Raw genomic sequence first — 27,816 nt, forward strand, 5'->3', positions numbered from 1 at the left:
CTGCTGTTGCCCTTTCCTAAGCTGAAAATGGGGCAAAGCAATCTGAAGCTTTAGGGAGAAACTCTGCACTAGCTCTCTTAGAGGATTTGACAATCTGCTTTACACACACACACACACACGCAAAAATAAAAGTAATGATAAAAAAAATAAAAAAAAATTGGCTGACTTAAAGTCAGGGGAGAGCTTTGCTTTCTTTGCTACTGCTTAGATTTTGTTCACATGAATAGTCAGCCCATTCAAAGGGGGATCTCTTGTCCCTCTGAGGACCCCAACAGCACTAAAACTGTGGAGTCACTTGATGCGTGGAATGACTCGGAAGCGGTTGCCTACACACTGATGGACCTGCCTCTTAGAGCCCCAACAGTAAGTGCTTTCTGTCACTAAAAGCTGTAGCAGGTAGTTCTGCTGGTAAAGCTGGCATTTATAGAACTGTAAATGGATATTTAAGGTACATGTGCATATTTAATGTTGTAATGCAATAGTGAACAACCTAATGGAAACTTAAAACCCTTCTTTTATTTCTGTTTTTACCTACTGCAGAAAGGGTTGTAGAAACAGTAGTTTTTGGCACTTTTACATGGGCAGAAGACAGGGAAGGGTGTCTAAAGGCAAAGTACACTGAATGTGTTGCAAACTATAAAAAGAGCATGGTTTTGTAAGTTAAAAAGTTGTTCAGCAGTTCAAACATAATGCTTGCTGGTGGTATTAATCAAAATGGAAATCCCCATAATTTCTGTAATAGTCTGTAAATATAAGGAAGTGCTTATGTAAATGTTGTAGAGTTGTTACTTACAGTTACTCAAGAAAGCTTTTCAGAAAGGTTTTCCAGGTAAGTTCTACCAAAGCTTTTTTCAGTTGTTAAATGCTAACAGAAAAATTCCTTTAAAGTGTAATGGTGTGAATCTGTGGTAATGACAGTTCAGAATGGAGTCCCTTTGGGTTTTCTAAAAATATTCTGCGTTACACCCCACAAACCAAACCAAAAGGGTTCAGAAATCTCTTCTTGGTTATGTATCTTTATATACTATTAGATCTGCGAAGTGTTTATTTGGCTGCTGTTCATACAAAATGTTGCTAAAAAGAAAATAACAACAACAGAAAAAAAAGAGCCACGCTAGTTTTTGGAGTTTCTGAAACCTGAAATTTAACTTAAAGCATTGATGTGGTCACCCCAGGTATTTTGGCATGAGCCACATAATCCAGTGACTACTTAAAAAACCCCATGAAAGTTTCAAACACTTCTGAAGTTTTTATGCATAAAGCACATTGGACCAGGTGCTACAGTTTGATCCTAACTTACAATGAAGCAGCAGTAAATATTTTATTATTTACATAGTAATAATGCATCCTGTTTATTTTTTAATAAAATCTGGAAGTACACAGTGTATTACAGGAAACTAAACAGAAGTATCCTGAGCCAAGGCGCTTACAAACTAAATTAGATGGATAACATAATGAAAGAGGATAGCAGAACATAGCAGGGAGGGAGAAATGGGACTGAAGAGCACAAAACAAAACGGAGAAGGATTCTGGGGACAGAATGATTCACACTGGAAAACTCAAAATGATTTTTGTCTTTATTCTGCTAAAAGATGAAATTATCTGTCCACTTCTCCCTAGGTCAAGTATTTTCAAAATTTTGTATTTTAATTTGATACCAAGATTGGTTTAGGAGAGTTTCAGGACTGAAAGCAATATGTGCTGCTTGTGGCTGAGATTAAATCTGAAAGACAGGAAACAAAATCTGCCATCCAAATTGCTCAATGGGACAAACATCCATGGAAAGCCCTGCTGCCTACTGGAATGAGGGCTTAGCAGTTGGCATCACCCTGCTGAAACCATAATTGAGGTGGAATTGATTACACTCCTCTTTGTGCTGTGTGTCATCACAGGAAAAGTGCCAATAGAGGCAAGCTCAGAAATCAGAGCAAGGAATTGTGAAGACAAGTAAGTACTATCAGTTGTTGGAAGACTCTGGCAGGTAGGCAGAACTAAAACTGCACCTAGAAACTCCAGGAAATGGCAGTATTTTGGTTCTGATCATTTTTCCAAGCTATATAATTTCTTAAAATGCAAAAGACTTAACGCTACTATTGATATTATAAGCCGAACTGTATAAATAAGCAACTTCATTACCAATGTTTGTAGGAAAATTAAGAACAAAGAGACCAAATACATTGCTGAAGTCAAAATGAGACTGCCAAACTTGCCATGTTTAGGAACTGGGCTCTATTCCATTAAACCAGTCATTCTGCAAAACCAGGGACTACAGTTGGAAAGCTAGATGAATGCTTAAGAACAACAACATAGCAGTCCCCATTTCCCTTTTCTTGTCTTGTTAGGTATAATCCATCTGGTGTTCAGGCAGGACTAGCTGAAAAATGTCCCTGTCCTAGTCTTTTCTGTTCCCAACTTCTGAAACAATGTCAGAGGAATAAATCAATCAATCAGAATGAAATATGTTCAAATTCTATCCTATGTGGATTTCTTGTTTTCCTATAAACTAAACACTCTTGCCATAGGAAGAATGAGGAATGGGCTACATCAAATGTGATTTATATTCAGTACAAATATTTACATCAGTGGCCTTGCTTCTATCATCATCACTCCTAGCTTTAGTTGGATTTCAATAACCGAGGTCTCTCAGAAGAGCAATTAAACAATGTGTTTTTTTCTTACTCTGAACAAGAAAATTTTTTTCACCAGTAGTAGTTATACCGTATTGTTTGCATGATGCCTTTTTTCACTTAGACAAAAGTATTTTTTTTAATGCCATGGAAGTGAGGGGGCATGAGAACTCAACAATGTTATGTCTTCTACTAGAAATTATTCAGAGGTGAGCTGGTATTGCTTTTTGCTTTCTTAACAATTTTAAAATAGCTACCTAGATAACTTTCTTTTTATAAAAATGTGTATAATAAATACATTTCCAAGATAGAATAGATGAAGGCATCAAATATTCCTGGTCTAGATTTCATTTTAACTTAGGCAAAACACTTTGCCCTTAACTGCAGAATGCCTTTATCCTTACAACTTCCTTCAAACCAGCCCCTTGCAGGTTCTTGGCAAACTACACACAGAAATGAGTTCTGTTGTACACTGATGCTTTCTGCAACTGGTTGATGTTTACCCCTTCTCTATTTGCACCAGGCCTTATCAGAAGGGCCTGCCCACTGCTCTATTCCCAAAGAAATAGGTAGGGTATCTCCCCTTGTTGGCTTTCCAGAAAAGCTTCTGCCTCTCCTGCAACCAGCTTTTGCAGCAGGCAGTAAATATAAAGAGGTTCCATGTTGTGCTGCAGCTTACATGCACAAGGCCAGAACAGCAAGGATTTAAACAGATTTCACCAACTATCAAATGCTTCCTTTTCTCCAAACTCCCTAAAAGCAGCTCATGATTCTAAGACTCCGTCAATGATAGCGAATGATAGCTGAAAACATGGCCAGTTCTGCTTTAGCAAGTTAGTTACAGGTAGCAGACAAGCATTCCTTTAGGGATAACAATGAACACTTTAAGAAGGCAGACTGTGTTAAATGGAGTTGTTTGCCTCTTTTTCTAGTGCTTCTCCAAGAACACACTTAAACCTGCTGGAAGAAAATACACTGATATGGAGCAGCCTTCATAACTTGTTGCCACAGACTCTTAAGGCAATGACAGAGCAGGATTTAGAAAAGGATTACACTTCTCTACGAAGGATAAAAATACCCTCCATTAAGATTATCCTTTCAAAGGGATAACACTGTTTTTAGGGTACGGACCAACTGCTAAGACTGGTGGAAAAGGAATTCCAACATCACTGTTCATTATGCATGTTATGCAGCTCTGCAAGACACCCAGTCCTAGCTATGGGCAGGCTGGTATTCTGCCATGTCTGCTGGTATGAATCAGTGACCACTTCCCAGCTTCCTTAACAACCCTAATTATCCATCCGATTCTGCAAAACCACAGTGTAAATAATAAATGGATTGCCTATTACACTTAGAAACTATTTTACAGTTCTAGCAAAAGGCCAGTTTTCATACACACCCAAGCAATACTATAAAGCCTGCTTTTAAGGATGCCTAAAATGCCATCCTTGGCTAGAAGATGCATTCTCAAACAGACCCTCGGTACTTGCAGTGAAGAGATCGTGTTACATTTCAGTTACTACCTGTATGTCCTCCACAACTTCTCAAGCACCCGTTCTGTTTGCTTCTTTGAGAAATGTGCAATGCTTACATTGATTGTCAGGAAGTTGATGCTTCCCAATGAACTGTTTCCCACAGAATTAGTACTAGTCTAAGCTACCCACAGCACAGTAACCCTGTGGGTATACTGGCACCCAGTGGTCCAGGGCCTCAGATGCAAGTGCCTTTATTTGTTGTCTCAGGAAAGTTGTGGTGCATTGTTCACCCACAGGAAGATGTCCAACCTCTTGGTTTACAGTTCTGCTGCTTTGCTCGTTTGGTGATGTTTTGAACCACATTACATAAAACAAGCTGTTTTGTCATATTACTTAGAAGAGAAATAATAAGTGTTGGTTTTGCCTGTTGATTTTTTTTAACTTCATTATGAAGTGTATATAGAAAGAAGGCTGAACAGAAGAACATGCAGAGCAATTATGTTCTGTGTTAACAATGCAATTGAAATAGTTTGCTCAGGCCGAGCATTCACAAAGGACAATTGGTATGGTGGGGATTGCCAACAGTGGGATTTTTTTTTCTCTCATGCCACCCAAGTCCTAATACTGGGGGGTGACAAAAGAAGATAGTCTAAACAAAGCTTATCTGCTGCAGAAAATGAATAGAGAAAAGCTTTGGGAATTGTCTGATTTCTCAATTATCCTGCTGTCCTGATTTTCTCAAACACCATCTTTTCCCCTTGTAAGATGATCTTGAGATAGGCATGTGTTTTCATCTCCTAGCGAGGAAGTCGCATGCATGCAACTCAGGGATGAATCTGAAGTGGTTAGGCCTGATCTAATGCCTTTTGGGTTGGTTAGCAAGTTTCTCTGACTTAAAGACATTTTGAATCAGACCAGTATTTCCAACAAAAAGATTGAAATGACTTTTTTTTTTTTTTAAATAATCAAACGTATTTCTTGGAGAACAGACATAATTGGATCCTGTGCTGAAAATAACAGGCCTCCAGGAAGTCCACACTAAAATGTGAATTTATTTCTCTTTGCCAGACCTCTTCTTTATCTATTTAATATTTTTTATGTCTTATCACTCCTCCATTATAAATATTATTCTTTTCTTTTTCACACTTGACATTTTGATTCATTCTGAACTTGTTTCATCCCCGAGTAAGAAGTCTGGAAGTCTTCTGCTGTCCCTTAAATAATCTTTTCCTCTATTGATATTTCTCGGTGTATTTATATTTCTTTCAAATTTTTCCTTGTCCTTAGTCCCCCACAAATTTCATTTAAATCAAAGCCATTTTAAATCTGTTCTTTGTAGCCAAAACAAGCTCCTTTAGTTGCTTCATTTCTGTTACCTTGATCCAGTTCTGATTAAATGGATAGCTACAGGGGAAAACGTCAGAAATCTCCATTCCATTAATAATCATGATTAACTCTCTGCAGAGCAGCAGTTTAAAAAATGTTTTAACCATAACGGTAAGGGGAAAGAAAATAAGCCCAAACCAAAGAAGACCTGATCCCATTTAAGTTTTATCTCAGACTCTCCCACTTGCTATTTGTATGGGATTTTGTGTTATTCTACTGACAGTGCGTTAAGTGTAGCAATTTCTACATGGGTAAGATGCCTGCTGGTGTTTATGATGTGAAGCCAACTTAGACTTGCTGAAGGCACCTGAGCAATAAACATCATGCTACTGTCATTCAGTCAGCATATCTGCCTTAATGCAATAATAACATTTTGCTCCAATTATAACAGCCAGAGCTACATTTTCACTCTCTGAGATGAGACTATTTGTCCAGCATTTCATCCCTGCTAATGATGAAACCCAGGGAGTACACTCTTCCTGTTGAGGATTGCTGCAGGCAGATCCTCAGCACAGAAGCAGAGACAATCTCCTGTACAATTTCAGATGGTCCTGGGGTTTGACTCTTGCTACTGGCACATTGGTTTTAAATGTAACTGTCTCTCTAACTTGAATACAATCTCAGAGATCAATTCAGAGCTAATGTCTTCCCCTATTGTCTGGAAACACTCTTGTCCTTTGATAACTGGGGTGTTGTCAAAGGCAATCATGAGTTCTGCTCTAACTGTGAATGCCAGTGGCTGACACAGCTGTAGGAAGAATGTGAGAACTCCATACCCGCATACTTCTACGTGCTTTCCTCCTTTCCAGACAGCAACCTGCCTTTCCTGGGAAAGAAGGACAGCATATGACAGCTGTACTAGTACCTGTGATGGGAAAGAACATATCCAGCCTCAAAGCATTATTTACACTTGGTACAGGCACAAACCTTGATACAAGCAATTCCCTTGCCCTGGATCCTAGGCCACAGCCAGACTGATGGTATTTATAGGAGGCAAGATATAAACTATTCAAGACACCTCCTGGGCTTTTCTCAACCCTGGCATGATTCTTGTAGCCCAGTAGCTGAGGAATGCCATGGCTGCAGCTTGCAGACTTGAATTATGAGCAGTGGTCATGGCATGCCATTCCCGAGTGCCACCCCTGATGAGAAAAACCTGGCTATGAAAAAGAGACAGGATACGTCTGTGCGGATGAATGAGTACAGGGCTTGGTATTTATCATGACTACATTAGCTGGTTCTGAGCTGATGCCAAGGCGTGTTTAGGACAGTAGCACATGCACAGAGGTGAGTGTTTAAATCTCCTTGCCTGACCTTATATCAAAAAGGCAGCAGAACAGTGACCGTTTGGCTGTCCTCTTCAATTTCTGTTAGGTCATCCTGCTTCCTGGCTGCAGACTTATTGTTTACTTCATTACTTAGCTGGGGTCACTTGGTCTAAACACTGTGGTTCCTGACACTAAGAAAATGTTTTAAACTATTATTTAAAATGCTGCAGTCTTCATACTTGTGAATTTTGCCATGAGTTATCAGTAGGTAAAACACGTTTTCGCCATGTGCTTTATCACAAACTTCACAGGGAGCAAAATAACCTTTCAGTCCAGGGTGAAAATAGGCAGGTATGCAAACAAGACACATGCTATAAAGTTTTGGTGGTTTAGTTTTTCTAATCCTTAACTTACTTTCCAAAAGACTGTTGTTCAATACTGCCATGCTTTTGGTAACTAAGTCTTCAGGGTAGTTATTCAGTGGGAGAAATGAAATAGCCATGGTGCTAAAGGATTAAATGCATGTTTATCAATAGAAGGTCATTTCTACTTATTTAGAGAATTCTAAGACAGTGATGTTAGAGGACAACAGAAATCACACTTCACAGGTACAGAAACTTTCATTAAATGAAAACTGCAGACAATTTACTTGTTAAGCTCTGCATTACTTAATGTCAGATGCAATACAAATGGTCCCTTCCTGTCTCTCTTTTCTCTTCCATAACCTTCTCTCTCTTTTGGGAGAGAACAGATTGCTTTTCTTCACCAGAAGTCTCAATCAACAATAAACACATAAAACAATGTTGACCTTTGTGCTGCTGATGGCATACATAGTCCCTGAAGATGATCAACTGTAAATGTAATTTGAAATCAATTAGCTTATTCTGACTTTTTTTTGCTTGCTGGCTTTTCACATTCTTGACTGTTTCCCCTTCTACAGAAGCATGTGCCAGTTTATTCAGTAAAATCTGACCATATACCTATGTGTATGACTTCTTCTTTACTTCATAGAAGATGACAGCGAAAGGTGTTCCTGGTGCCTTTCCTACAGTGGATGTCCCTGACCATGCCCACTACACAATTGGAGCAGTCATTCTTATCATGGGGATCACAGGAACTCTGGGTAATTTCCTGGTCATCTATGTTTTCTGCAGGTATCTTGGTTTAGATTTTTTTTTAAATACTGAAATGGATGAACTTAACAGCACCAGGACTGCGCTCTGCATGCCGTGCAGACATACTGCCACTGTAAATGCATTGAGACATTGCTGTAGGAAACAAACTAGCAACCTGCCATTCCCCTCTGAATTCCCAATAACCATGGTCTGGTAGCAAAATGGCAAACAATCACCCAGATATACTAAGTGATATAAATGCAGCCAGTGCAGAAAACTTTCAGTGAATTTTTTTTTGCTACTGGCTGAACAGTTTCTGTAGTGCACTGATGGGATGTTTTGTACCTGCCTCTCTCACATATCTTCAGTATTTTAGATGTTTCCTGCATCCTGCGGCTTACTTCTCAGTTGCTCTGTTTCCTGTTCCTTACTGCCAATGTCTCTCATTTTTACTTTTTCTAACAGTTGGCTTATTTCCTTTCAACAAAGCCACATCCAGGCTTTTGTATCTGAAAGATATTTGATCTCTGACAACAATGATATCTTCACAATTCCTATTTATTGACCCTGCTTCTGCTTTGTCACACTCAGCACTGTGTGGCAGAGCATTGGAATGATGTCAAGCCAGTGAGCTCCTGCTTTATGATTGATCTTTACGCACTTCTGTAAACCTAAACAATAACAAATATATGACAATTTGATGGTGTTAACTTGAATCGCTGGAATACGGACCAAATTAATTTGGGTCTTGAGCCTGTAGTATTATTTACTACACTTATCTAGGAAATGTAAACTACACTTATCTAGTAAGCTACACTTATCTAGTGTAGTAAATGATAGGTTAAAAAGGTAAAATGGCAGCACGTTTTCCCAGGCAATCTCATATTTTCTGTTTCAGCGTGTGCATTCAGAGTAGGTACCAACACTTCAGTGTGAATGACAAGGCCTTAAGAACAGATATGATGCTGGCACACAGACCAGATATGTGAGACAAGGATGAACTAAGTGACCTAGCGTAGCTCTCTGGCTGGTCCCACTCAGGAAGTCCAACCGTGGCAGTTGTGGTTCCAGTGGAGGACACAGCTTGTCTTTATTGGAAGATGCTATAAAGACAAAAAGGGACACTGATAGCAAAGTAACAAATGTATCAGAAGTTCAGAGAACACATTGGATGCCTACAAAGCAGTCTCAAGAAATCGAGACCCATCATTTATTCTGATAGTTTTCTTTTCTGTGTAAGACCAAAAGTTTGAAAAAGGAGCTAAAACAGTTACAATGAACCCCTAATGGAGGTGCTCTCAGTTGAGCTTTTATGTGTACCCTTTAAGGCATTGTACTATAATATTATCTGACCTGCATATGCTATTGATATGCTCTAGGCTAGCTACAGACCTCTTCAGAATCAGTGTCTGGGCTAGTGGAATGCGTGTCATAGAGCAGAACTGATGTAAAACATAATGCTTGGTGTGGTACATAGTGAGTTTGCCTAATCCCTATATTTGGAAGTCACTGCTCATAAGATCAGTATCAGGGAGATATGCACTCCCTTCCCGCAGCTCAACACGACCCAGATCCAGCAAATCCATAGAGTACATCAACTTTAATTTCCTGTTAATCATGGACATGCAGTGCACTGGGTCAGAGTATTTAAAGACAAACATGGTTTATCCCCATCACTGAGCTGGTTATCAAAACAACCCTCTAACATGCACAGGAGTGTAAGGGTGTAAAAGTGAGCCTTGCTTACATTCTCTCACAGGAGAAATGAGAAGCACTCTGCTCTAGCTTACTCTGTGGTGTGCCTTGGTGTCAGTGAAGCTGCCAAGGCTCACAGGAAAGAATAACAACGTAATTAACACTGCAGTAGTGTTTAGCAATATTCCTTCTGATCTCTTCTTTGTAGGAGTAGGACCCTTCAGAAGCCAGCCAACATATTCATCATCAATCTAGCTGTCAGTGACTTCCTTATGTCCATTACGCAATCTCCAGTTTTTTTCACCAACAGTCTCCACAAACGCTGGATTTTTGGTGAGAAAGGTTTGTATATTTATTTATTAATTATAAGAAATCCCAAATATGTTATCATCATAGTGCCAGTTAACTTAAAATTCCCTGGGGTACACTTGCAATTCATAGGATGACAGAAAGGTTTGGGTTGGAAGGACCTTAGAGCTCATCCAGTTCCAACCCCCTGCCATGGACACCGGACCAGGTTGCTCAAAGCCCCATCCAGCCTGGCCTTGAACACTTCCAGGAAAATTACACACATGAGATATGACAGAGACATGGGGAACATAAGATACAGGGGCAGCTTCCTTGCCAGCATTCTTCCCCAATCATCTCAAGTAGTTACTGGCAGAGTCCTGCAACAAAGAACCACCAACTCAACACACAACAGCTTAATAATTTTTCTAGATAAACTGCTCAGGGACTTGCACTGGCAAGCTTAGCAAGAGCAAGTTTTCACATCAAAAATGCTAACTGAACATTTCCTGTAAAAGAAAAAAAAATGTTCTTGAGGAAGTCAGTGTTAATGTATGATTTACAGAAAATATCTGGTCATGGTTGCATGAGAACAATTGACTGGACTGCACAAAAAGCTGCAATGCTACTTAAGAAAAATATCAACTCTGATTTGTGTACAAACCAGGTTACAATCTAAATAGCAAATATAAAAGGAAAGATGATATTAAAGGATTCAACCACAAGGGATAGTACAGATTCTGTCAGCTGCCTCTTACAAAAAAAAAATAAAAAAATTAAAAAGGTCTATCATATTCAAAGCTGCTCTTTCTTATTTTTATTCACTACCTTTCTCACGATTTAGACTTTATAATAATCATAATGCACAGCCTTCAGTCTTTGCTGAATCATTCTTCTCTTAACTCTGACCTTTCAGAACCTCTGATCTGGCAGGTAGAAGGCAATGCACCTGCAATAGAGTCTGAAACCCCAGGTGAAACATGCACCACTGGAGTCAACAGCAAATCTGCTGCAGACTTCAATAGTGGGATTTTCACCTTTGGTATAACAGGTGCACAAATCAGTCCTAAGGAGCCCACAATCAATAATGTATAAAAAAGCCTGTTTGAGGAATGTGCTTTCATTCTTCCTCTATAACTACAGTATGAGGAAGACAAGTCTTTGCCTCTTTAATAGGTATTGACAGACAGGAATATGAGACATGGGGTTGCTATTTCTGATGGTCTTTTTTTTTCTTTTTAAAGCAAACAACACTTCCATGAAGTGTTCAATTGCACATGTTAAGAAATAATTAAAAAAAAACAACAACAAAAAAAACACAACTGGCTTCTAATTGTGAAGTTGTTTGAATAATTCAAATCACTCATGAATATATTCATAGGCTGAATATTTACTCCAGTTACACTGACTTTGAGATGTAAATGACTCCATGATACCACAGTGGCTAGAACACACTGTAGAACAAACTAGCTGTTTCTACGGGGGCTGCAGTAAAACTAGAGTTACACAAGACATGGGACTGCTGAAAGGTTCCCACTAGGAACATAAGTCAATGAGTGAAAATAGATTAGGTATTGCTGTCTCCAGCAATCGAAGCAAATGAAATCTTTGAAGTTTATCTCCATGGATAATACAATTAGCAAGATAAACAGTTGCTTTGAAATAGCATTACAACTGCTGCAAAACTGAAGTTCCATTGCTTTATGAATTCCAGAAGACATTAGTTGATAGGAAACATAGACTTGAACCTCCCAGAAATAAATTAGCATGGGTAGATTAATTTCACTGCTACTTCTGTCATCTTCATTGAAAGGCTGTGAGCTGTATGCCTTCTGCGGAGCTCTTTTTGGCATTACATCTATGATCACTTTGATGGTGATTGCCTTGGACAGATACTTTGTCATCACAAAACCTCTGGCTTCTGTTCGAGTGATGTCAAAGAAGAAGGCCCTGATAATCCTAGTAGGAGTCTGGCTATACTCTTTGGCGTGGAGCCTCCCACCCTTCTTTGGATGGAGTAAGTGAAATGGAATACAAGTTTTTTCCCTCATATCATTGGATTAAGATTGGTCTGCTACAGGTATAGGAGGGGGTGAATAAATGGCTTGCATATTAGGCATCAACAAATCAATTTGAGAAAAACTGATAAAAAGCATTTGGAAACTGAAGATCTCAATCAGAAGAAAAAACACCCAGTGCATATGAGCAAATTACATGACACTGGCACTTCTCCTTGAGCTCATTATTTATTGTAAAAAGAGTAGGAGATAAAATAAAGGTCAAACTTATGAATGGTGTGCTTGTCTATTATCCTCTACCTACTTTTGTTGAGTTAAACTGAACTATATAGAAGCAAAATAGATACATTTGTATTTTTCCAGATGGCTTTTTTCCTTCCCAGAGGTGCTGTGTAAGAGAGTGGTGGCAAACTGAATTTCGTTCTTCATATAAAAGAGGAATACAGTCTGAATATTTTGTGCAAGTATATCATGATAAAGTCTTGACTATATTATAGATGAACAAACAGCACTAGGTGTCGGTCACATTGCCCAATCAGCCAATGGTATCTTCATTAAAGCTTCCTGTAGGGGTGGCGTTTAGTAATAATTAACCAATTTGCTTTTGTAAATGTTAATTTTATGCATGCAAATTGGAACACATATACAGTATCTTGATCATTGCCACTTGTAACAAAGACAGTTTCTGTTATTCTTCCTCATCAGATCCATCTCGGCACCATTTATTTGTTTCCTATGAGTCACCAGTTTCAGTCAGTAAGTCAGAATGAACTCATCGTTCAAAAACTCCAGCCCATTATTGTGTTCCCTAATTCCAGAATAGAATGTGTCAGCTCAGCTGAGGTAAGAATATAGTGATGTTTTTTCTTCCCAAAGGATGCTGCAACAAGCTCAGTTACTGAGTTGAGTTTTAGTAGATTTTTGTTATTGTCAGTCTGGTCCCCCTTAAACATGAGGCATGTTTAAGCAGGCAAACCTCAATACTGGGAGAAGCATCCTTTGGTTGAATTGAGGCAGTATTAGAAGAACAAAATGACAATACAGTCTTAGATTCTGGAATCTTAATGGGAGAAGGCAGAATAATTACTTGAAGGGTGTTGTTATCTTATAATTAGATTCTAATAGTATCCACAGTACTAACTCTCACGCAATAACTGGATGCATCTGAGCACATCTGGTGCAGTATTTTCGAAAGTTCAAGAGAAAATACCACTGAAAACAGTGAAAATTACAATACAAAGGAAAAATAAGTTGCTGCTGACAATGTCTTTACCTGTTTGACATAGTTGCTCTAAGAAGATTGTTTTATTTCAGGCAGAATATTATGCATGCATGACATTTTTTAACCATGTATTCAACTTTATTTCATGACAAAATTCATTTGACCTGCACACTAAATCACTCTCCTTTGCACAGTAAATTTCTCTAATATGCAGAAGTTTAAAGAAGTGGTAGCTATAGCTTCATTTTCAGTTTAATTTCACTCCTTCTTTCTTCTTTAGGAAGAAAGCAATTTGAGTGGAATTGGGCAGATCTGAAAACAGCATGGGTCTGATCCAAGACCAACTGAAGCATTTGGAGAAATGCCCTTGGACTGGGTTCAGCTTTAAATTATAACAAAGAATGGAAACGAAATGGTTCAGTTTTCAGATCTACTGAAGCCTTAGACTGCTAAACATAAAAACAATAGGGCAACAGAATAAATTAAAATAAAAAGAGGTAGTTTAAACAAAGAATCGTGTATCTTTTTAAACTCTCCCCTAAAAGAGAACGGGTCTAAATCCCATGTTATTCTGAGTATCTTTCTCTAACTTTTGCATTGAGAATGCTCAATAAGAATCACTTCATGGTACATGCCTTCTCCTGCCATTCTTTCTAGGTGCATATGTTCCCGAAGGTCTGCTGACTTCCTGCTCCTGGGACTACATGACTTTCACACCATCAGTCCGCGCCTACACAATGCTGCTTTTCTGCTTCGTCTTTTTCATTCCTTTAATTGCTATCATATACAGCTATGTCTTTATATTTGAGGCTATCAAGAAGGCAAACAAGTAAGTAGCCAACAGTCTTAAGTTTTTATTTCTTTGTTTAAAATGACTGCTTATTTTCTTAAAACAAAGATTAACAAAAGAAAAATTGATTATTTTTTTTTTACTTTTTGTTCATATGCGTGACTGAGACAGGAAACAAGAGTTCTGTCAACATGGTAAGAAATATGGTTCTTAGAAGGGCCATTCAGGGTTCTGAATTTACACCAGAGCTGTTAAGGATTCTTGCTAATGATACAGAAAAGGGTATGAGTAGCAGCCTCAGAAATCAGAAGGATGAGAAAGGACTATAGAAATTAACGAACTCTAACAGAGATTAACCAACTCAAACAACAACAACAAAATACTAAAGGGACATCAGAGACACCTAATAACTGAGTATAAAAACTATTCCACAGAAAAATGGAATTAAACTGCAAATTCCATGTTTGACAAAGAGTGAAAAAGAGATAAAAATTAATTACAGGTCTCTAAAACAAAACCTACTGCAAAAATAAAGGCCAGTGTCTGCCACGACATTGGTAATCTGCAGCTATCTGTCCTGTAGATATCAGCACATCTAGTCGCATAGCCAGAAAGGGCAGTGATGGTATGGTAACACACTCTGACTTACAGAAGCAAAGATTTCTCTAACTATATTTAATAAATCGGGTATTAAGTTAATTGGACAATGCTATATGTGGAAATTCTTCTGGTACAAGACTTTTTTTTTTTTTTCTCACAGATTTTTGCCATTGATTAGTCCAACAGAAGTACATTGAATTGCAAGGGACTGGTCACATACATATAGAAATATACAATAAAAGTACAAGACTTATATTGTAAAATAGCGTGAGAGTAATTGTTGCCACATTTTATGAAGTAGTTTGTTTAATTCCCTATTTCTGTTTTTTTTCTGTTTTATGTTTGTTTTCCCCTAGGTCTATACAGACATTTGGATGCAAACACGGAAATAAAGAGTTCCAGAAACAGTACCAGAGGATGAAAAATGAGTGGAAGCTGGCCAAGATTGCGCTGATTGTCATCTTGCTTTATGTCATTTCCTGGTCACCATACTCTGTTGTTGCTCTGGTAGCTTTTGCTGGGTAACTATGAATTTATCAGCAAAGAAATATTCAGTGAAAGCAAATATTGTGAAATTGTGAAAGACAGATGAAAGTCAAAGATACCTGTCAAGTCTAATGCCTGAAGTGCATTAAAACAACATATTCAGGAGTGACATTTAACAAATGAGATACACAGTGACTGTGATTTTTTCTTAGTTCAACTTTTCAAGAAGAAAAAAAAAAAACACAACAGGAATAGGAAGGTTATTACTAGCAAAATAAGAAACTGCCAGTGATTTCTGCATGTAGAATCTCTATGCCTGCACATCTGAACTTTGTTAATTTTATTTAGCACCAAAATGCTAACTAGGGGAGGCAAAAAGATTCACCCAATGGAGATTCTTTCTCCACTTCTTCTATTTACAAAAGTCCATTCATTTGCTTGTGTTACATCAAACTGCTGAAATTCCTTACATGCATAAGCAAACTCAGAATTAGACAAGTACATACTTCCTCTGGGGAGCTTTCTGGTGCTCGATATAAAATAGAGTAAATATAAATCACATAAGCATGTTTATCTAATTACCAGTGTTTTATACAGTGATTTCAACAGAAGTGTGATACTATTAATGCAGAATTTGTACACAGCATTGTTTTCTGGTATTGCTGGGGATCACTGGGGATGTGAGACCACTAGAGATGGATGAAAAGAAAGAAGACACAGAAATGCATCACAGCTACCTTGCAGCACTACTTGCTCTCAGACACATAAAAAAAAAATAAAATAAAAATGCTTTAAACTAAGCATTTTAGCCATATAGAACTGTCAGGCTGTTCTGTAAGATTCAGCATCTACTTTAGGATGATCAAGTACCTGCTGAACTTGACTTTTGGCCCACGTCTTATACTGACAAAAATCTGAACAAATGGCCAATTTTATAACTGTGCAGTATCTGACAAATGAGCATTTGCAAATTTTGCTCATAAAGACAGCTGGTGAGCAACACATCTGCACTCAGCTTTTTTCTTCTATTTCTGAACTATGCATTTGGGGCAATACTTCCGGGATTTTTCAGAGATTATTAGACCGAGCCTGGAGGCCTTCTGTTGCCTTTTATTACAATGAACTTAGACAAAAATCACTGCGTGCCAAAATATGGAAGTCTGTGGCTACTGTCCTGGATTAAAGACAGAGCAATATCTGACAGAGCAACAACATACCCCAAAAAAGAAGGAAGAATCTTAACTCCTTCAAAAAATTCCTTTATAAAATTCCCCCTGTGGAAGGGGACTATTGAGCTAGAACACAGTCATGATCACTAATACTGTTGATCTCCGGGTTACATTAAAGTTGTACTTTCTGCAAGTGGTTAAACAAAATCTTTCGTTGCTATTTGTTTCTGTCAGCTGAATGCTCTGCCAGTCTCACCAAAGCACCATGCCTCTCATCTCAGGGTCTAAAACTCCATTCCATAAAGGTCATACTGTTTTGTGGTCTCCAGATCCTTTGAAGAATTACTCCTCTAACCAATGCTTTGAAAGAATGATTGGGATCAACCATGTTAATTATTGTATTAGGAAGAACATGTTACTTGGACAATTCTTATCAGAGAAAAACTATAAATTAGTGGTAAAATGGCATCTCACCGTTTGGGCAGCTGACAAAATGGTTCCTGTATTCCCACTGGCAAACTATTTCCTCATCACAGAGCATAAACATAGCCATAATACGATGAAAAATGTCTTTACCAGGATGATGAGCTGCCACCTACTTCTGCAATCCTCTTCATTGTTTGTTTGCAGCACTCATATGAGAGACCTTCTGAGACAGGATAATCTGAGCATTTCAGGAATAGAAGTGGGAATGCAAGGCTAAGTGAAAGGCAGAGCTTAGACTGCCTTCTCAGGAAGAAGAGCTGTGACAAAGAAAGAATGATATTCATGGAAGGAAAGACTGACTTAATGGGCCATTTCACTTAGAGCATTTTCTACCAGTGCAGGAAGAGGTCTTCATAGCCCCTAAGCAGGTCCACGGAGAAACTGCCTGCTAGAAACCACCTGTGAAATGTTATTGTTATTTTGGTCTGAGCTGTTCTATTGACTTTCTTCCGACCCAGACTCTGTGGGCTACTTCAGGCCATCTTCAAATGAATTGCCTGACAGGAGCGTGGCAGATGGACATCAGTCATAATTTCTGTATACTTTAGAGGCTCATAACCTGTATACATGTGTGGCCACAGTAACATAAGCCAAACGTATGACACCATAAGACACATTCCCCTCCTCTATTTTAGATCAGATCAGGCAAAAAGCAAAGTTTGAAAAGGAAAAATGATTTATTAATTATCCTTCCTTATAATGCCTCATTCTGCACACCCATTAGGTTATCCTAATTTAGCAAGTACATCTGCTGAGTTTTGAACAGATAGATACTCTGATTAGATACACACATTCACTCACTGCAGGAAGACTTTGTCCCTAGGGTAAGCAATACAGGGGTTACCTCTGAGTCATAAAACTGAAGTGCTGCAAGAAAAGCACCAAGAAAGTCGCCTTTCTGACATGCAATTAGGCTGGTGCTGATCCTTGCAGGAAAAAGATGTAAAATTTTGCTCTCTCACTGTTTGGAGGAGCAGTAATTAGGGGTTCTCATCAGTGTGTAACTGCATATATATTTAACTATATGGAGCTCAATACTAAATATATAATCCATTTGCATTCCTCTAGGTATTCCCATGTTCTAACACCTTTCATGAATTCAATACCAGCTGTGATTGCCAAAGCTTCTGCCATCCATAACCCCATCATTTATGCCATCACTCACCCCAAATACAGGTAAGTTCACTTTGTAAGCTATGTTTAATATATAGCAGAAAATATCAGACAGTAGCTTTGTCACTTAAGGGACTAGTATTTGAATTCTGCTTCACCTGTTCAGTCTACCTCTGCAAGACTGCCTTCCCCTCCCCAAGAAAACTTCTCAATGCCATATAAATGTCAGTGGAATCTGTACTTGGAACAATTTACTGTGCAGATGGGAGCTAGAGATGTTTATGGAATGCTGATCTGTACTTACAGATCACATGATAAAAGATAGAGACTTTCCTAGCTCAGAGAAAATCATTGTAAATTTTTGTTAACTATCTTCATGAGAGATCCAGACATCTGTCAGTGTTACAAATAGCAGTTTGTTAAACTAACCAGGCCATGGAGGGATGCAATTTAGTAAGTCAAGCCACTCCCTCCCTATTCTGTGTGTCTTCCCCACCTTTCTTCAAGCTTCCATATTTCAGATAGTATTTCCTCTAGCTTGTAACACCTAGGGTCATTACCACATTGAGTTCAGATAAAGGCTGCGGGATCTGATGGATGGCAGTAAAGCCATACGTACTCTTTTGTTTCACCCTTTACACAGACCAATGAGGGAAGTGGATGGAGAAGAGGCAGACACGGACTTCTAGGTGGAAAGACTGACTGGGAGGGAGAAAAAGCTGTACAAAAGATTTTCCTGCAAAAAGATTTGCTGCATATGAGAAAAAGAATACTGTAATATAACTACACATTTTGTACTATTCTACAGATACCAGGCAGACAGATGTGCAAGAGGAAGCTAGAATAGCTGCTTAGGGGAAGATTAAAATAATTCATTATGTGGTACTTCTGCAAGGCTCAATTTAAAGGGACAGAATTTTATTTTTGCCCTGATTAAGCTGAAAGCAGATAAAACATCATTTTAATAGCTCCCTTCGGTTCAAAGAATTGTACTTTAATGCCCTTGTCCCTTCCAAGCAATAAATTTGAATTCCACAGAACACTGTGAATAAGTGATCTTGCAGGGTGATTGTTTATGAGACACTGGATATCTGGAAAACTCTTTATTGTGCCCAGTAATTTTCCAGTCCATGCGGCATAAGTCCATCTCTCTGAATAAATGCATTGTTTATGATGACTGAATTTTTGTGCTAACAGAAAAAATCTGACTGGTTCTACCTCTCATCCATTAGAGCAGCCATTGCAACATATGTTCCCTGCCTTGGATCCCTGCTGAGAGTTTCTCCAAAAGACTCACGATCTTTCAGCAGCTATCCCTCCTCCAGACGAGCCACTGTAACCAGCCAGTCTTCTGAGACAAGTGGGCTGCAGAAAGAAAGAAGGCGACTATCTTCTGTCTCTGAAAGTGAATCAGTAAGGAAGATGCTTCCCATACACACATTGCTAATTGCAGAGTAATTAATCTTCATAGTCCTTCAAAATGGTAGCTGCCCTAGGTTTTTTATGAAGCATTAAGCATATAAGCATTATGGTGCCCATTACAAGTGCTCCAGAAAAAGTCAAGGGTCGAAGTGAAACTAAAGACAGTAAGCTGACATGTAAGAGTAAAATGTAGCTCTTTGATTCCTTCCCATTTGTGACACTGAAGGAAGGGTGGAAAGATGGAACAAGAGGAATTTTAGAAAGTGAAGGAAGCTCAAGAGTCAGAGCACCCTTGAAAGCCTGACCATCCTTCTAGGAGGGTACTTATCTGACCACAGATTTGGAGTCCGGACACACAAAACCCCAAACTTCTTGTCACTAAACAATTCTCTAGCGAAAACAAAGTTTTAAGGATACAGGCAATGCTTTCTGAAGGTGAAGTGGGAGGTATTTGGAAATACTAATCATCAGACATAGATAAAAATCAATAAATGCATTGAAGAATTGTTTTCACAGATGACCTCAACACCTTGCTGCTGCCAGTGTAAGCAAAGCCAGATGTCTTGCACAGCAGCTGGAAACAAGGCGAATATTTGGCATCCCAAGTTCTCTCTTGCTACCCAAAGTTACATTAATAACTCTGTAATTGTTTTAAATACAATTCTGAAATATATGAAAAGGCCATTATTTTCTCTGTGATTATTTTTCACAGTCAAGGTAATCATTGTATCTAAGCAGTCAAGCTCTTCATTCTGACAGTTGTTTTTAACAGTGACATTTCAATTTCTTCAGACACTATGTTCTTTTGACTTAGTTCAATCAAAACGTAGTGAAAAGGTGGACAGAGTGAGGAAAAGAAGGTAGTTCAGAGAAGAATGTTTGACTCCTAAGAAATTCTTGAGGTTTTTATTTGCTTTGTTTTTGGTTTTGTGTGTGTGTTGTAGTTTGTTTTTTTTTTTTTTTTTTTTTTTTTCCCTGTATGTTCTCCCATTAACTGAAACACGGTTTATAAATTAGAACTACTTCATGGAACAAAGTGTTTCTAAAGTGACTGACCAGGTATATTAGAAAAGTTTCAACACTAGTCTATAACTGAATGCTTTTTTTTTTTTTTTTAAGTTTTGCAGTGAGTCCTGTAGAGGAAGAAAAAAAAAAGTTAAAAAAAAAAAAAAAGGCCAAACTTGATTTAATAGACTTGGTGATTTTGTTTGTACCTCTTTTTAAGCAAAACATTTTATGAAATCACATGTGGCATCGTTTCTGTAAAAATAATATTTATGCACAGTCTGTCTCTCTTACAGTTTCTGTTTAGGCAAAACTGATTCTTATGATACTATCTGGCCAGAAATCTAAGAAAGCTAAAGTGATTGTTTTTGCTGTATTCATTTTAGGGCTGTACTGATATAGAAACGGATATCACCAGTATGATCTTCAGTCCTGCTATCAGACAGGTCTCCTATGGAACGGGCAAAGACACTACCGAAACTAGTAACTTAAGAACCAAACCTAAACTTCAAAGCCATCATTCTGGGATTTTTGAGAAGGTAACAGATTGTATAGTATCTACATTCTCAGACAACCGATAGGCTAACAAATCTGCACATTTTATTGTAATTAATCATGAAGGTTCCTGCCTAGAAGATGGGACTAACCTATGAGTTAACACAGTAAGTAATGTCTTTGAGGCTGTAAAAGGTCATCAGATTTTTATTTCCCTGGTTCATTATTCAGCTTCCTTGTTGCATTTCTGACAAGCAAAGGAGCTACCATATTGAACTACTGAACTTAGCATCTGAACGGTATGTTGTCTTGTGTTTGCTTTTAATTGTATATTCAGTAATATTTTTATTTCCTTCTATTTCCCAAATTACTCAATCCATCTTTCTGTTGTCTCACCATTTGCTATGAAATGAACACACAGTGAGAGGTAAAAAACAAGACTATATTCAGGACATTCCTATATTTGGTAGTACAAGGTTACGTGTAGTATATTACTACATTCCTCTTCTGTTCCCTTTCTTTTCCCCACCCTCTGTATTTCACATTTGTAGGATATGGTGACATACCTATACATCATTTATGTCTTTCTTGTCTGTGTTAATTTTTCAGGCAGCTGTAGATGCTGATGACATACCAATGGTGGAATTGAATGTTGCAGAGTATTCCACTACACCTACTGTAAGAATTGTTATTTAAATATTTGGCATGGGTCTAACTAAGGGAGAGAACAAAAACTATTGACACTACCAATCTCTGAGCCAATTAAGTTACTCATTGACATGTAAAAATCACACAAAACTCCCACCAGAATACAGAAAATAAGACCACAGAGAATAGATCACTGCTGAAACTAAGCAGAGACTGATATAGAACACATGCACTACAGGGTTCTCCTGAAGACCAACTTAAAAAGAATTTGAGTTTTTTTTTTTTTTTAATTCAGTAGGTTTCCTGATGATGTCTGTGATTTCTTTAGTGGAGTGTGGAAGCATTATTTTAGGATACCTTTTTTGAATAATATACAAAGCAAGCTGAGATAGCCTTTCAGATAGCCAACCCTTTGAGACAGCTCTAATCTGTGGCAAGTACCACTGTGCAAAGTCACGCTGGTAACTATTTAATGTTCTCTGTTTTGGTTAGTGCAAAACAGCACAAAAACGCAACATGGAGGAAATACAGGTAAGTTTTTGAAATGCGCCATACCATTTCTTCAGTAAGCTCTTGTCCTACTGTCTCTCTCTTCTTCCATGTAGCATTTAAAGCTTCTGTGTAAAGCTATGGCATACCGATATACATGTACATACATATATATATACATCACAAGTGAATCAACTTGCCCTAATTCTTGACAGACAGGGAAATAAGAGAAAGAGAGTTGATAGGTGAAGAAAAGCCAGTTTTACCTTTGCAGTAATAATCAGAATGTAATATAAACATTTTAACCGTTTATTGTTAGTAGTAATTCTTATAAGATAATAAGCTAATGCTAGCCTGGTCCTAACACTCATTTTTTGGTCCTGTGCTACTGAAAGCTAAGCACTGCTACTGAATATAAATTAATCTTTCCCTCGATTCCTGTTTTCAGGAATCCTGTTTTCTATTCTCTAATTGGCTTTACCCTTCAAAATATCCATGCTGTTTTTCCTGAGTTCTACATCATTTCTTGCCCCAGTGAACCTAAACTGGTGCTTTGTCATCTATCTAGGTTTCTTTATGGAGGGACTCCTTACATCACTGAATTCGCAGACCACCGGAGCACATTGTCAGCACTTTTTTCCACAGTTGAATGTGCTGTCATTAGCCTGGTGTTTCATCAAAGTAAACCAGATTAAGTAGCAAATGCAAAGTCTGTGCTTCATTATATTATCTTATTTAACTTTTTTTTTTTTTTCTCCTCATGAGTTCCTCCTGAGGCATTGCAAAAAGTGTTCAGATCTACTTCTTTCTCCATCCTTTCAGTTTGGCACTGAGATGGTAGTAGGGATTGGCAAAGCGCTGATCTGAATATGTGCCATATTTTCATAGATGATGCCATCTGATCTCCATGTAGCTATTTGTTTTCCATTTCTTTTAAATCCTTGCATCTTTTAGAGAGGTGAGTGCCTGAACGGTATTGGACCAAGAAAAGGAGAGCCTCGCCATAGACCATCTGCAGCCCAGATACCCAGCATTATAGTAACATACAGCAACGCGCAAGGTGTAGAGCTTCCTTCTGGATACAGCTCTGGTTTCCTAAGCCCTAAGATCAAAAGTCACAGGCAGAACAACAACTCCAATAGCTGAGTGGTGCAAGACAGATTATCACCTTAGCTACTACCTCTGCAAGAACCATGGACCAGCTGAATCCAGAAGACCTTCCTACATTGTTCTGAAACACTCCTACAAACACCCAACACAAGACAAGCATGGATAAAATCAAGGGGAGTAACCTGTTCAGCATCAGAACTGTCTCCAGTGGTTCACTTCTTCATCTGAATCACATTGCAATTTTATTATTTCTTCTTTATGCAGCTCATAAAGTTATTTCTTTCACTTGGATTTTACTCTTAGGTATATTCTACCACATCATGGATCCTACCTATAAGCCTACCATGATTAACTTGAGAGGAAAGGGAAGTATGAGATCTAAAACTGGCCTTTGTTCACTTACTGTGGTTTAACTTCAAAGCTATTTGGGGAAAAACTTACTTTACTTTCTGGAGATGGTTTCTTCGTTAGTGAAGTTCCTCAAGCAAATGAAAACTTAATCACACAGTCAGTGCTCCCTTCTCTCATTAATAACACATTTTCCTTCATTTTCTTGTACAATGCGATTGAAAGGTAATGCACTTGAGCAGTAATTTGAAGTCTCAGATGTTTATTTTAATTTCTGAGATACTGGGGGAAGAGAAAGGAATCTGACAACGAGTCTACACTTCTTTCCATACTGAGCTTCTTTATCCAACAGTCACTTAAAAGACCAACTTAACCCACAATTAGCCAACGTTCCAGAGTTATAGGAAGGTTTCTGGAAGCCCCCTCCAACTTCCCTGAAGTATGTTTCATGAGAAGAATGCAGAGTTTTTATCTTTTATCTTTTTTTATCTTTAGATGTGCTTTTCCAAACTAAGCCTTGGGAGGAGCAGGTGTAGTTCTCAAAAAAACCATTGTTCTACAGGTGTGTAGAATCTGCAGCATCCCCAATTTAGCACTTCAATTTTTGCCTTCTCTAAACAGAAGCATCCTTCTAGCCAAGGATTTCTCCACAGTGACTAAATCCATGAGATTGTACTTATTTCCCCAGAAAGGAAAGGAAAACAGTGCTATAAAATAATAGTAATTTTCTGCTTTTCCATGGTGCTCCTTCTAAAGCATGAGTATAAATGGACAGAATTATTTTGTGATCTACAGAGATATGTATCACAAGAATGATGAGGTATAGTCAGTCCACAGGGGGAATATATACCTTCTAAACCTAAAAGCACATGGCACAAAGAGCTATCAAAACACTTATTCACAAGGGAGCCCCAATAGTTCTGCCTTTGGTTGAATGAATGGAGGGAACCCCACAAGCCATTTTATCCTAAGTAAATCAGTTCTTCCTTAATGTCAAATCAGAGAAAGCCATAAGACCCTAAAAATTTAACAAGCTTATTTATTCCTTTGAGATGAAAATAACTTCACTGGGTTCCAGAAGATGCAGGGCACTGATTTGAAGCAAATTTTTGGAAACTTACTTGAATTGAGGTTTACTAAGAGAATAGTTATTAAAATTAGAAATTGAGGTGATAATGACTTCTGAAGCAGCCAAATATCAGGTCATAAATAACTGGCCAGTTCAGACAGGTAAAAAAAAAAAAAAACACCAAAAGAAACAAAGTGTTCAAAATCTAGGCTGTTTTTATGGAAACAAAATCATAGGCATTAGAAGTGGAAAAGAAGTAGTACAGTTCCTCCCTCCACCTCCCACTACCGGATATTGTCTCCAGGCAGAAAACAATATTAAACTGATAATATATACAGCTAGCAACAAAGAGAAAGAAGGGGGGAAACATATCACCTTCAAACAGGAAGTAAATTCAAAGATATTCATCAAGCCTAAGGAATTTTGTTATGACTTACTCTGCTAGCTTTTAAAATTATATGAAAACATGAAGCATGTAATTCTGCCCATCCTTTGTCATGAAGGCCATGTGAAAATAGAGAAGAAATGCTAGCAAATGCTGCCTGTTTTATGTGGGTTGCAAAAGGTGGAACCTATCAAGAAAATAGGTCAAAGCTCACACATGCTGTTTCTCGTGTTAGTAAGATGCATTTGTGTATGGTATGTCATTAAGAGCTAGACCCTTCACTCCTGATATGATTTTACTCCCAAGAAGTATTCTTGAAGACTATACACTCTTCTGTATTCTTTTCCACTTTTAGAGGGTATAAAAAAGAATATGTCCATGGCTAGAAAAGCCCCACGAATCTGCAGCATGTTGTTCTGTCTATCCTTCAGCTCCAACATGTACTAGAGATTAGTTTGTATCTATAAAAAGAACTGCAGCTGCTAGTGCTTGTCTACTTACAAGAGGCTTGAAAGGCATATATTAATTAGGGAGAATTTGTTTGGGAGCACTTCAAAACTCTTGTGTGTACTCCCTATGTAAATAACAGCTCTGACTTTGCTTCACCTCTACCGAGATGAGAAAAATCATTCTGGGGAAAGCCTTCAAAACTCATTTCACCTGAATCTGTCTCCAAGTCATCCGCATAGTAACCCCAGTGGCATTTGGAATAAATCATTATTAGTTCATATTCCATCTCATCTTAGCAGCTTTATTTGTGTCCTGTATCCTCTATTTGGCAGCCATTCTTTCCGATTTGCTGTCTCTTTACACCCTTTAACAGAGATATGACTGATTGGATTAAAATAATTTAGGACTGAGATGATTCATGTTGCAGTTAAAGTCAGCTGTACAGCCTGTTCTGCACTGGCGAGACTGCCTGCAGTTTACCATGCACTAGGTATGTTCCAGTGACTTGGAGGTGTGAAAGGACTTGGGCAAAACTGAGGCACTTCCCTTTGGCCTTTTGTGCTGCAGCAGCTGTTGACAGAGCAGCTTGCTGGCAAAGGCAACAGCAAGCACTGTTGTGAGTTCACAGACATGCTTTTTACCTCCATGGGCTCCAGCTCAGATTCAAACTTGGATCAGAAGTGAAAATGTTTAGTCTAATCCTCCAAGCAATTCTGCAAAACTGCTGAGCGCTCTACTGGTGGTCCTACAGCGAAGGTATCATGATCCCATGTAACAGAAGGCTGTTGGAAGTTAGGACTGAAGTACTGCCTAAGAAGGCAGCTGCAAGCTGCCTGTCTTTCCAATTTCACATACTGTCAAGGATCTTAGTTCCTGTGGTTTGCAAGTTACAGCCTCATCTTCCATACTTTTGGGAAACAATTTTATACCCAGCACTAGGCTAGAAAGAGACATCACATGAGAACGAGTAAATTTGCACACATTCTCGCGCAAGACAGATACAGACTGCTATCAAAGAGCCTGCAGAACAGAGGTGTAAACAGAGTTTTACTAGAATTATTGTAACCAACAGAAAGAAAAGCTCTCTCTCCACTCTGCTGTCAAAGAGTGTTTTTGTTTGTTTCTTTGTTTGAAGTCCTATGTAAAAAAAAAATCCTATGTAAAAAAAGTTTGACATTCAGAAAAAAAAAAAATAAAGGCACCTCCAGTGCTTTTTGGCATCTCTACACCTCTTAAGGCATAACGTGAAAAAATTGTATGTGCCCCTGTTTCTCTCAGTGTGACTGGTGCCAGGTATTACTCAGGCCATTGCAGGAAGTGTTGCAGTGTAATCCTCATCCTTCTCTGATCCCTCAAGGAAAGATATTAGCATCTCAGTAACTCTGGCAGGGCAGCTGCATGTCTCTGATTCTGAAACAACTATTTCCACAGGACTCTAAAGAGAGAAGGTCTTTATCTGCAAAGCAACATTAGTATCGGTCTATGGTATTTCAGTTGTTGAGCAACAGGTATCTCAGTTTAAACACTTGTGCTTGTAGCTTTGCAGTTGTTAATGTCATAGGAATGTGAAAAGACCCACGTTATAAATAGGTTTATATAAAAGCAATCTTATAACAGAGAAATAACTGATGAGTAGTGTCATGCCTAGCAACCTTAGACATAGGCTACAGTCCCATGCACTAAGCATTTTATATAGAACAAAAAGGAAGATTACTGTATCTTCCTCGCCCCATCAAATTTGCAGCCTAAATGCTCATTTTCAAACTTGTAAATAGGACAACTTACAAATCCTGACAACTGTGAACTTCACACATCCCTTAACAGGACAGTAGACTGAGTAGATGATCAGCGCAGTGTAAGCCTAATAAAGCCAGCAGTTTTTCAAGAGCAAATCTAGCCTTATTAGTCTAATATAAAGTGCAAACACTAGGAAAATAAAATAAAATAAAAAAAAGCTCTTTTCTTTTTTTGAGAAAAGTACTCCTTCATTAGCTTGGTTACAGCAGTCCTGCCAGCAGCTGGTTTCTGCTGGAGAGACAGCACGGGAATTCTATGTACCTGGCTCACAGAGCAAAGCAAATGCTGGAAGAGTCACGTCAGCATAGGAAAATGCTGGTACATTTTCCAAACACTGATATCACCTCACTGGGTACAGAGGTGTCAGGATCTCATGGCCACATCGCTTGTCTCACGGTGGTTGGTTGGCATACTGCCTATAAACACTTTCTGGCCATGACATTGACTCTTACGATTCACCTGAAACTGGGGGTAAACAGTAGGACCAATGGCTGGGAAAAATGGAAATGGTTTTATCCCTCTTGACAGCAACCTTTTTCTTACTCCTTAATTTTTAAGCTTACACAAACAGCAGTATTGAGAGTCAGTACCAAAAACATTTCTGACTGCTTTCAGGGAGGTTGTAACCAACCCTTGCCAACGAGATGTTACGTGGGAGAACATTTTTAATATCCACTTTCATTTGAGCTACTAGAATACACACACAGTCATGAAGCACAGAAATTCACATTAAAAAAAAAAAAAAGCCTAATTAGGCCTTCTGATGCTATCTGTGACTTGAAGAATAAGCAGAATTAGTGGAAATGCTTTTTAACTTTATCAAGCTTAAGTCAACCCTCAGATATGCTGTAGAGCAGAGA

At 38.3% G+C, this 27,816-nt stretch overlaps 2 protein-coding genes across 2 annotated transcripts in view; one reads left to right on the forward strand and one right to left on the reverse strand.

The window, feature by feature from the left end:
* The window catches only part of WAPL (WAPL cohesin release factor), a 149,806-nt gene that overhangs the window by 112,134 nt on the left and 9,856 nt on the right, over window positions 1–27,816 (reverse strand). The gene's annotated exons all lie outside the window — the stretch shown is intronic.
* Window positions 4–26,994, forward strand: OPN4 (opsin 4). Its single transcript, XM_068688900.1, has 12 exons — window positions 4–363; window positions 7,768–7,910; window positions 9,775–9,908; window positions 11,668–11,871; window positions 13,752–13,923; window positions 14,841–15,005; window positions 17,694–17,801; window positions 18,971–19,151; window positions 20,552–20,704; window positions 21,270–21,338; window positions 21,801–21,839; window positions 22,752–26,994. The coding sequence occupies exons 1-12, from the start codon at window positions 220–222 to the stop codon at window positions 22,941–22,943; spliced, it is 1,704 nt and encodes a 567-aa protein (XP_068545001.1). The 5' UTR covers window positions 4–219; the 3' UTR covers window positions 22,944–26,994.

This window comes from Anas acuta, chromosome 7, assembly GCF_963932015.1.
Source record: "Anas acuta chromosome 7, bAnaAcu1.1, whole genome shotgun sequence".
In the NCBI taxonomy this organism is placed as follows: domain Eukaryota; kingdom Metazoa; phylum Chordata; class Aves; order Anseriformes; family Anatidae; genus Anas; species Anas acuta.